The sequence below is a fragment of the Chaetodon auriga genome, chromosome 2 (genome assembly GCF_051107435.1).
Source record: "Chaetodon auriga isolate fChaAug3 chromosome 2, fChaAug3.hap1, whole genome shotgun sequence".
Classification (NCBI taxonomy): domain Eukaryota; kingdom Metazoa; phylum Chordata; class Actinopteri; order Chaetodontiformes; family Chaetodontidae; genus Chaetodon; species Chaetodon auriga.
The window spans coordinates 23,419,850-23,430,931 of NC_135075.1; the positions used below are offsets into that span (position 1 = coordinate 23,419,850).

At 38.2% G+C, this 11,082-nt stretch overlaps 1 protein-coding gene and 1 long non-coding RNA gene across 2 annotated transcripts; one reads left to right on the top strand and one right to left on the bottom strand.

The window, feature by feature from the left end:
- The first annotated feature begins 529 nt into the window (after window positions 1-529).
- sycp1 (synaptonemal complex protein 1) lies at window positions 530-7,828 on the top strand. Its single transcript, XM_076748949.1, has 33 exons — window positions 530-658; window positions 918-1,002; window positions 1,095-1,138; window positions 1,245-1,409; window positions 1,555-1,622; window positions 1,756-1,829; window positions 1,916-1,974; window positions 2,094-2,160; window positions 2,349-2,422; window positions 2,510-2,618; window positions 2,894-2,988; window positions 3,080-3,264; window positions 3,357-3,424; window positions 3,504-3,565; window positions 3,681-3,797; window positions 3,907-4,011; window positions 4,172-4,275; window positions 4,381-4,498; window positions 4,588-4,658; window positions 4,737-4,818; window positions 4,920-4,982; window positions 5,067-5,129; window positions 5,214-5,276; window positions 5,386-5,502; window positions 5,587-5,697; window positions 5,797-5,889; window positions 5,991-6,065; window positions 6,159-6,245; window positions 6,344-6,487; window positions 7,139-7,204; window positions 7,294-7,398; window positions 7,486-7,551; window positions 7,677-7,828. The coding sequence occupies exons 1-33, from the start codon at window positions 530-532 to the stop codon at window positions 7,815-7,817; spliced, it is 3,075 nt and encodes a 1,024-aa protein (XP_076605064.1). The 3' UTR covers window positions 7,818-7,828.
- Window positions 7,829-8,236: 408 nt separating this feature from the next.
- LOC143331796 (uncharacterized) lies at window positions 8,237-10,018 on the bottom strand. Its single transcript, XR_013078160.1, has 4 exons — window positions 9,942-10,018; window positions 8,987-9,502; window positions 8,732-8,884; window positions 8,237-8,624 (listed from the first exon to the last, which is right to left on the bottom strand). It is a non-coding gene; the product is annotated as an uncharacterized LOC143331796 (long non-coding RNA).
- Between the last annotated feature and the right edge of the window lie 1,064 nt (window positions 10,019-11,082).

The window sequence follows — 11,082 nt, forward strand, 5'->3', positions numbered from 1 at the left end:
TTGTTTCGTAGGATTTACTGAAGTTCGGTTAGCTAACTAAGCGAGGTAACGTCAAGCAACACGATTAATTTGACAGCTAAACTATATCGTATATTAGCAAGCTAATTAGCTAGCTAAACTAGCCAGCGGCTAACGTAACTGCTGGTTATTGAGTGAAATGAAGTGATATGAATTGTTTGACATTATCTCCTGTACATTATGGAGAGGGAGGCTTTTTTTTCCTTTCTTTGTTTCTTTCTTCTTCTTCTTCTTCTTTTTTTTTTGGAATAACTTTGCCATGAACAGTTGAAACTCAGTGACGTTAAACTAACGTTAGCTTTCTTAGTGGTGAAATGTAACGTTAACAATAATTAAGTAACCTGCATTTATTACGGTATTGTACTCAGCCAAAGTATTAATTTGAGCTACTTGTACTTGAGTATTTCCATTCTTTGCAACTCTATACTACTGAATGAAAGATCTGAATGCTTTTTCCACCACAGACTGTACTTTATACTAATGGAAACTGTATCTATATGGTCATTTCAGCATGGAAAAAGACGGCAGTTTTAACTTCAAACTGTTGGTACCTCCATGGGTGAATAACAGACAGGTGTCTGCTGTTCGACCTCAAGAAATCGTTGAGAACTGTGGTGATTTCATGAATGCATTGCACGAGGTAAGTTAAATTAGCCTATTTTCAACCAACAGTAAATACTCTTGAATAAAGAAAAGCCATAGCAGTTTGATGTTAGTCCAGCACTGATCATATTTAGCTAACCTTTTACCTCCAATGAGTCCTGTATCGTATGTACACTTGTGGGCTTTGTTTTCCTTGCTGTACGCTGAAAGCATCAATGAAATGAGGCAGCGGCAGTCTAAGAGGCAGTATTCATTAATACATATGACGACTAATCGTAATTGCTGTTTCCCCCAAGGGTTACAGTAAATATTTTGACAAAGAGCAGAGCATGACTTCCTCCACTACAAGTATGGCTGCAGCCACTAAACCAGTCAGACAAGGTATTTTCTATGAAACAACACTGGCTACATCATTTCAACATAAAAAGTGTCATAAACCTTTTGATGAATTCATTATTGTCTCCCTTTAAAAGAATTCCCCAAGATGAAAGCCGTGCCACCTATGGAAAAGGACGAGGTAGTGTTTTCATCGTACAATAACGTCAAGCATGAATAGGATGGACTTGGCCTTTGCAATGTGGCTATTCTAAAGTTTACTTCCTATCATTGTGGATATTCCCCAGAGTAATTGCAATCCTGGACAGCTGTATTCCAAGCTGTTTGATGAAGTTGAGAAAATGAAGTGTTGGAAGGTCAGAGTTGACACCGACGCTGAGGAAAAGGAAAGGAAACTGCAAGAAAACAAAAGAACAATTGAAACTCAGCGCAAAGCCATTCAAGAATTGCAGGTGTGTGCCACAGTGCCAGGTTTTCTAAACATGTATGGACAGCATTCTTTTTTTCTGAAAGGGTTAGTGATAATAGAGGAACAGCATACTCTAACAGCATTTGATAGCTAAAGTGGTATCAATCATGTGTGTTCTGTCTCTGCAGTTTGGAAATGAAAGTCTTAGCATAAAACTGGAGGAACAGATCAGTGAAAATGAGGATTTGAGGAACAAGTATGGATGTTTGTTTTTTGAAGTCCTCTGAGACACGGTAGATGTGCTCTGTAAAAGCCAGATAAACACAACAATCTCATTTTTAAATCTAAATATTTTGTCTGTTGATTTTGTTTACAAATTTTAATTGCAGGAACAATGCAACAAGGAACATGTGCAATATCCTCAAAGACACTTTTCAGCGGTCAGCTGAGAAAATGCATTTATGTAAGCCTTAAACTGCCATATTATTAAGGTGTACAAAATAAATACACGTCGCTGCATGTTTCATAACCAGTCTTTGCCTTTTGTAGTTGAATCCGAAAGACAAGAAACACATCAACTATTTATGGAAAATAGTGAAGGCATTCAGGTAAAACACCTCTATATCATAATGAAGTATTCTTGTTAGTGATAACTGTTGGACAGTTTGTAAAACAGTAGGATGTAACGTTTGATGGTCAGTTTACAGGTAGCTTTTTTTTTCTGTAGAAACTAATTACAGCTTTCGAAAGCCTTCGCACTCGAGCAGAAGCTGATCAACAGGAGATGCAGAAAGGTTTTGTTTTTTGAATGACTGTGACGCTTTTCACTATACTAACTCCAAATCTTACATCTTAATCAGTCAGAAATAACGTGAATAAATAAATATTATATTATTAATGACATAAGAATAATTATTGATACGTTGACAAGCAAGAGAACCCGTACACCAGAAAGATGATTAGCCATTTTATCTTTTTTCAGTCAAAGAGGGCTTGCTGCAACTTGAAGATCTAAAAGAGAAATATCATCAAGACTGTAACGTGAAAGAGAAAGAGGTTAGTAAAATCAGACTTTTCAGATATGTTTATTTGGGAACTGAATGGAACCACAAGGTCAGACAAAAATCGACTCTGAATTCACAGGTTGCAGTGCTGCAAACAAAACTCAAGGAAAAGGAAAAAGACCTCCAAAAAATCCTGCTTGACTTCCATGAAACCCAGAAGCACTGCAAACAGCTGCAAGAAGCAACAAGTAGGATCATGATTACAGCAAGCTAGCAAATGTGTTTTTGTTTTTATTTTGTTTATCAAAATAGTTTTGTCAATTGTCCTCTTTGTGAAAAGGACATTAAAGGTGGGAAAAATATGCTGTACTATCAAACTATAAAATAGTTTTGCAGTTTTTTTTTCTTTATGTTTTCTTCAATGTAAGTTGTATGAACGGTGTTAGAACACTTTGTAATTTGAAGGAAAGCTAGAGAATGATAGAACAGAAATTAAATCATTAAATATTTCCTGACTCTACAGATGAACAATATGAACTTCTCAAAAGCTCAAAAGCCGAACAGGAATCTCTTCTTCAAGAGCTGCACACTGCAGAGCAGCGCTGTAAAGAAACTGAGGTGAGTGTATTGAGATTCTTGTCATTTTCTGTGAAACTGGGCTCTGGTGATTAAATGGTTTTCTTTGACCGAAATGTTTTTTTTCCCTCAGAAAAAATGTGAAGCTATTGCTGCAAAGCTGGAGCAAAATAAAGAAGAATATACAGAGATGATTCAAACCAAAGACTTGAACTTGCAGGAGCTGAGCAGAGTTAAAAATCAACAAGCAGAGATGCTGGAGCAGATTCAGACAACTATTCAGGAGCTACAGGGTTCACTAGCCTTAGAGATAGAGAGGTAAGATGAACTGCTGAAAATTCACAACATTGTCCTGATCAAACGCAGTTTTTCCTCATTCCCTCTTGTTCCTGTTACGACTCATTTTCAAGGGTCAAGGATCTTGAGGATAAACTTATGGCAAGCAGGAAAGAATGTGAAAGGAGAGAAACACTTTTAGGTAAGCCACACTGAGTGAAATATGTACATATTTTTATTTGCTGCTATGTCAGGATGAAAGAAAATGTTTCACTCAACAGGAGAGACCATGGAGCAGAGTGCAAAGAAAGATGGGCAGATCAAAATCCTCGAAGATGAACTGGTACAGTGTATTTTAATCTTCTAGACGAGCTTATTCTTTGCTTCTATACCATTCATTGTAGTCCGAACACTGCAGAAGACGACTTGATGACACAGTATGTTATTGTTGTTCTTAGGACAGAAAATCAAACACTATTGAGTCCATGAAGGGCAAGATTGATGTCGCTGAAGTCAGAGTGGAGGAACTCACCGCTGAGCTTTCAAGGAAAACTACAGAAGCTCAGTTATTAAAGGTGATACAAATAGACAGTCACCTCAGAGGGAAAAGAGGTGTTTATTATATAGTGTAACACAGATACCTAAAAATGTATGCTCCAGATTCTTCATTTTTTATTGATACAGAATGAAACAGAGCTTGCCTTTGCTGAAAATGATCTACTGAAGACGGCCTGTGAAGCTGCTGAAAAGGCACAAGAAGATTTCAAAGAGAAGTCCACAGTGACAAAGGTTTCTACGTGATTGTTCTTCTCTTGCTGCACGTGTCATATTTACCCATTCTTAAGCCTTTATGGAGAAATTGTTTTTATAATGAATAGATATTCACTGATATTGTATATTATGTACAATCCATAGCTTTGCAGCATCATGTTTTAATATATTCCTGCAGATCAAAGTGCATGAGCTCGAGGAACAATTGTTCACTGAAAAGAAGAAAAATGAAGAACACACCTGTCAGATGGACCAACTGAGGAAAGACATTACGCAGCATGAGTACATTTTTGAAAACCAGCCATTCCATAATATTTGCATGTACAGTAGAATATTATGTTAAACTCTTGTAAACACCTAATATGTCTAATGTGTGTCATCTTTAAGAGTAAAGTACAAAGACCTGTTAACCAGCTTTAATGAGCTTCAGTCTGAGAAGACAGCCATTCAACAGCAGTTCAACAGTGGATCTTCTAATGTGAAAACTATTGAGGCAAACATGAAGGTCTGAGTTATCCAATCAAATCACTTTCATTGTATAGTAACTGTCAGATTCGTTTCACTATTATATGAATAACAAATTTGACTTTTCAGGTGAGTGAGGAGAAGGTTGTGAGGCTCACAAGAGAAATTCAAAGACTGGAAGAAGAAAACGATTGTTTACGGTGAGTTTACACTTTAGAGACCCAATGAGATTTCGCATTGTGTAGTTTTAGAGATTTATGTTTCATATTTCCATTAAGAGAGGAAGTAAACTCCATCCAAACCAAAATCCAAGGGGAATATCAGGGAACTGAGACTCTGCAGAAAAAAATGGAAGAAAATGTAAGTATGCCAACTAAACCATTTGTCAATAAAACACAAGAAAGACGCCTGCTGTTCTGAAAATGTTAAATTATGTTTCTTTTGTTTGTTTTTGTGCGTAGTGTGAACATCTGCAGGAGGAAATCAGAGAAAAAGAAAAACAAATCAAAGCCGTGGAAACAAAAGTGATTATGAAACTGAAAATTGAAAATGCTGTTATTATTGTTGATTAGATTCTTGAAATAAGAAGAAATTGTTTGTTTTTTTAGCTGTGTAGCCTCAGGAAAAAAATTGAAATTAAACTTAAAGCCCAGGAGGAATACCAGAAAGAGGTTAGTGATGACTCTGAAACAGTAGGCAGACAACAGGATGTCGATGTGATTTATTCAGCTAACATTTCACTTGCATGTTTACAGAATAAAATGCTTAAGAAACAAATAGCGAAGGAGGTTGCAAAATCCAGTAAACTTGAAATTGTGGTATGTTGATGTTTTTTTTTTTTTATCTTCCAGTTCTTCATATTGATATAAAACGTTTAATTCATTAAGTACAACCCTGTGTGATGTAGATGGTTGGTTTTGTGTTTAGATCAACAGTCTTCATGAGGAGTCCCAAAACATGGAAAGACTAAATGAGGAAAACCGTCAGAAATTGCTGAAGGATCTTGAGTCCAAATCAACCTCTGCAGCAGATCTTAAGAATGAGGTTATTTTTATGATGTCATGGTATTTGCCACATTTTTACCACCTCAGAATAAAACATTAAGAATGAAACCACATTGTCTAACAGGTACAACAGCTCAGATTAACAGCAGCGGAGGCCATCAAGAATAAGGAAGACGTAGAACTCAAGTGTCAACAAAACATAACAGACATGGTCGCTCTGATGGAAAAACACAAGGTAAGGTCATCATAAAGTATATATTTGGCTATCTGAAACTGGTCTTATATAGTATTGCATTGGAAAGAATTTCACTTACTGCTATTGACTTGTTACTAGAGCCGGTATGACCGGATGGTTGAAGAAAAGGATGCAGAGCTTGATGAGAACAAGAAGAAAGAGATGGAGGCTGTTGCCCTTAGGAGATCACTGGTATGATGCTGAAACACAGTGAATTAATGTTTAATAACACATAAAACAGTAAGATGGTAAGTGTTATCCTAACACTGCCAAATCTTAATTCCTAAAATCAGGAGTTGGACCTTGAGAAGCATAAGACAGAAGTTGATCAGCTGAAGCAACAGCTGAAGACAGAAGTGACACAGAGGGTATGTCCTCCTTTGAGTCCGTTAGGTTTGGGCTTTTTGCTGAAACAGGTTACACTTGTTCATTCTTTGAGAAACACTTTTCATTACTATTAGGAAAAGCTGCAGAAGGAGCTCGCTGCTCTGAAGAAAGAAATGACATCAAAGAAAATCACTCAGCTCTCAGAAGTAATGAACAAGCAGGTACAAAATTTGTGCATTAGCAAGTAGGCCATCACTTTGATTTCAATTTGGTTTGTCATCACTTGTACTTAACCGAGAATCCATCTTGAATATTCCAGTCACCTGCCTCAAGCAGTAAACAAGGGCCATGTTCAGAGACTCCAAAGAGCTCTTCAAAGAGACACGTGTATGACTTCTCCAAGACCAGGAAAACTCCCTCCGACAGCAAAGATGATGGAAGGGCTGCAATTATGAAGAAAGCTGTGAGTTTAATCTACCACACGTTTTTAGACAGGGTGAGCCGAGTGTCTCGTGTCAGGCACGTTCTTTATTGTTGAGGTGAGTTGGAAATCAGATCATTTCATTTTGCATTTTCATGTTCAAGAAAGATTGAGTGAAAATACTGTAGACATTGTGTATTGACTCGCCTGTATGTCCCATTCAGACCAACGTCACTTTAAGGATGCCAGCTTGTATCCTTTCACTTCACATCGTGTCCATTATTCACCTAAATAGTGTGTGTTGTGTGTGCGCACACGCCCATGTGTATGCAAAGGCTGTGTATTTATTTACATTTGTGTGTAGTGTCATCTCAGTGTACAGCGTATGTCAACAGTGATGATGCACTGTAAACAAAACACTGTAGGCTCTGACTGAATGATAGTGAAAATCTGAGTACAATAACATTTAAAATATTCTGTGGTGAGGGAACCCAACTCCATGAGAGTCCATGAGAACATCAGGTGGAACAACACCAAAGACTAATGCAGACATTTTAATCTGTTCATAAAGAAAATGATGACTGGCAGTGATAAAGACCTGTATAAGAGTTCAGTCTATGTGATTGTGTGCTGTTGTAGCATTCCTAATAACTCCAGCATTCATTGAACTCTGACATTGACTTTTCATCATAGGATATTCACAATGAAGACCTGAAAACCCCAATTACTAACAGAGTTGGCAGAACATCAAAGATCAAAGTAATATACAGTATCATTCTGACATTTTCCAAAATGAGTAAAAATATGAATGACTTTTGCTGACATTTACTCTTTGAAATCCTTCACAGTCCTACAGAATAAGGACACCCCCCTCTGCTCAGGCAGCACACTGGGGGAAGCAGGTCATAGAGCTCGACCCCAAATCTGACAGCTCTGATCAAAATGATATCTTGGTGAGTTGTGTTTTTATTGGTTGATGGTTTATTTGTCAGAAGTATATAAGATTCACTGATTTGGCTTTCTGCTCCTCTTCTTGGTAGAGCTTTGTAAGTACACCTGCACCCAGTTTTTCTGCTCCGCGCTGCAAACTCAACATTTTGCAAAAGGTAACGTGACCATAGCGGTGTAATTGTATTTGAACATTATATTCATGCATTTAATGCATGGCCAAAGAAGAATCAGTCCATTAATTTGTTAAAAATTTGAATCAACATTTGTTTTTTCTTGTCAGATCCAGAGCCCTGTCACTCACAAATCACCAGGGAACTCCCTGAAGCTAGCTGCAATGAAAAGGATGAGAGACGCTGGTTGGACTGCTGTTACTGGCTGTGACAAGAAAAAGAAGAAGAGCAATGAAAAGATCTTTGCATAAGTAGCGCCGTTACAGGTCAGATAAAGAATTAATCATAATATTAGACAGGCTTTGGTGTTTGTTCATAAATTTAGTACTGTTAAGGGTCAGATAGACTATAATCGCAACAGGTACATTTATTTCTGAACCTGTAAAGAAAGTATTGTTACAGGTCAGCTGAACAGTATTGTTAGCAGAAAGATTTGGTGTTAATCTGCAAGTTTGTTTGTGGTTTGAGGAAGACTTTCAGTGACTGAAGTCACCCTCTAGTACTTTGACATAAATTCTGTTTGTTGTGGCCTGATATGGAATAATTTATCATCAGTGGTGTTCATGTGAAATGTCATTGATTCAGCACAAGTTTGTTTTGTCATGTGGGAAAAGGTGTAGTTGTTTGGTATTATTATTATTATTATAATTGTATAGAAAAGGAACACATTCATGTATCCTAGTATTGAAAATGTTTAAGTAAAAGCAGCGTTCACATGAATCAGCTTTGTCCTTGTTTGAATGTTCTGCCCGTCGTCAGTTTCCCTTCCTCTCTTCTCCTTCCATCTGCCTCTGATGAGGAATTTGAATTTCACTTGGATGAAACTTCAGTCTTGAAATTGTACTAATTGGTGGATGAGGAAACTTGGTTTTGTCCACGCTTGTTGAGCACCAAAGGTAGTTTCAAACTGTAGGAACTCTCCCTCTCTCTTTAATGAAGGAACTCGAGGCGGAATTGAGATTCGTCTGTTGAGACTGTTGGTACATTGTCATATATCGGATGGCCATCATAAAGTCCTCCAGAAATTACAAGTGTGTCATCATCTGCCACATATTGATCTGTTGAAATCAATATTAAATAGAATAATAATTAAGTAGGCATATTTAACTGCTAATAATAGTCAAAGTAGTTTGTGTTGAATGTATGATGAAGGAGAAATCCTTACCCATGCCATCAGTGTTGTGAAGAGGTTGGTGCAAGTATTGGATTTTGTGTTTGCATTTGTGAAACATGAACACAACCAATGTCAAAGCAAACACTCCAAGTACAACACTGAAGACAATAGTCATATTCCTTTCTGAAACATTTAGTTGCAAAGCTAGTAAGACAGGAGAAAAGGAAACAATTAGTCTTTCACAAGTTAAATATCAAATATAATGAACAATTAAATGGTTAATAGGACAGGAAACCGGATCCTTACCTTGTGTGGTTCTGCCCAGTGAATCTGAGGTCGTGTTGACAGTGTGCGATGAATTTGCAGTTGTAATTACTGTAGTACCCGGTGTACTTATGTAACTCTCTGTAGTGTGCTTTGCTGGTGTTGTCATAGCAGTAAATGTTGGAGTGTGAGTGCCAGGTGTCGTGGTCGTCGGTGATGTACTCTTTGTTACAGGAGTCGTGGTCGTTGTTGACTGAGAAGTCTGGAGGTGGCTCGTGGTCTGAGGTGTGACTGCTGTAGTATTTCTGGTGAATGTGTCATTGTCCTTGGTCGTGCTGGTAAATGGAGTTGTGTTCTCAGTCATGTTTGAGATAACAGTTGGGTGTACAGTAGAGTTAGATGGAGTCACCGAAGCAGTGGTGTGTGTCAGGTTTGACTCAGACTTTGCCATTATAGGTTTGACTGCCAAAGTCGTCTGCTGTGTTGGTGCCACAGCAAAAGAAAGAGCCAGAAGGAAACAAGCCAGGGTGGCAAAGATGGAATCCATGGCCAAAAGTCCTGTACCGGAAAACAAGACATGGGCTGAAAAACATTTCCATGAGATAAAAACCGAAAAAACATTTCTGTTTGCCTCTTCTTGGCAAAAGTTAAAACATTTTAGACCTCCTCCCCCCCCCCCCCCCCCCCCGTGTTATGCAATGAAACCTAAACCTTAAACATGGCGATGACCTTTTGTAAGTCCATCAACTGCGTTATGCAACTGCATTTTTCAAAGCTTACCTTCAAATCAGCTTAAAACAGATCAGATGCAGGAAATGACCTCATACACACTAAACATGACAAACAAGAAAATACACAACAGCTTATCAGCTCTGATCTTTTGTAGTTTCGTCGATGGAAACACTTGTAATCTCCCTCCCCTGTGAAAGCTCGACTAAGTCCAAACCTTGATTAAGAAGTAAATTACTTTTGGAGAACTTAAGAAAATCAGGCTCACCTTGTTTTGTCAGTGAAAGTGAGCTTAGTTCACCTCCCTGGCAGTGAGTCTGCCTCTATGTCACGACTGACTCTCCACTTCCTACAACTCTGAAACAGATAAAGGGTTGATTTGCAGGCATACTGGCAGGTAAAAGTGGGCAGGTCAGTGCTTTGTAAACTTCCTTTATTGTGTGTTGCCAGGGAGACAAAGGGCAGGGTTATTACCCAGACCAAAGCTCAGTCTCTCTGTCCCTCCTTTGCTCACTTCAAATAAATTTTACAACCCAGAGTAGAAGAGAAACAGTGTTTCCAAATTATGAACTCCACAGTAAATGTGTTTTTCTTGTCGTCCTGTATTCTCTCTCTCAAACATTTGAAGGTCATACACTCACTGAAGTTCTGTGGTGAATTTGTGTGCTTGTGTATGTGTGTTTACAGTCAACACAATTCAGCTTTGTACAAAATATTTATTAACAAGCAGAATTTGTGAGTAATTGGAACAGGTAGTCCATAAAGAGTGCACAGTTAGCATATAAAATAATGAGGCAGTACATAAAAAACTCAAAAACAAACGGCCATTGTTCCTTCAAAGCAGTATACCTGTCATACATACTGTAAAACATCAAACAGCGTTCCAGTAACAGCTAGCAGCTGTTATCAGTGAGAATTGAACAAAGGGCGGTGAAGTCAAACAGTGTTGCCACATCACTGTTAAAGCTGCCGTAGGTAAGATGGAGAAGAGAGAGCAGACTTAGCCTGAAAATTTGAACCAACAAAAGTTCACGTCACTCCCCCTCCCTCTCCGCTGCACTCATACCCTGCCTTCAAGCCCCTCCTCCCTGTGTATGTGAGTAGTGATTGACAGATGTCAGACACTCCCTCAGACGCTCCTCTGGCTCTGATTGGTTGTTTTGTGTCGACGCGGTGGATTCTTGCAAATCGCAATAGGAGCAGTAGGTGGGACCAGTGGAGCTGTTTTTTTTTCACAGATTACAGGTTTCATGTACTGCTGTCTTGGCATAGAGACAGTTTTAGCAAATATGACAAAAAATTACTTTTATACAAATTACCTGCTGCAGCTTTAAAAAAGAAATGGGAGAAGCTCAGTCAGCGTGGAGCAAAAGATGTGTTGACCTTTGTCTTATTTAAAATGCTTTTTC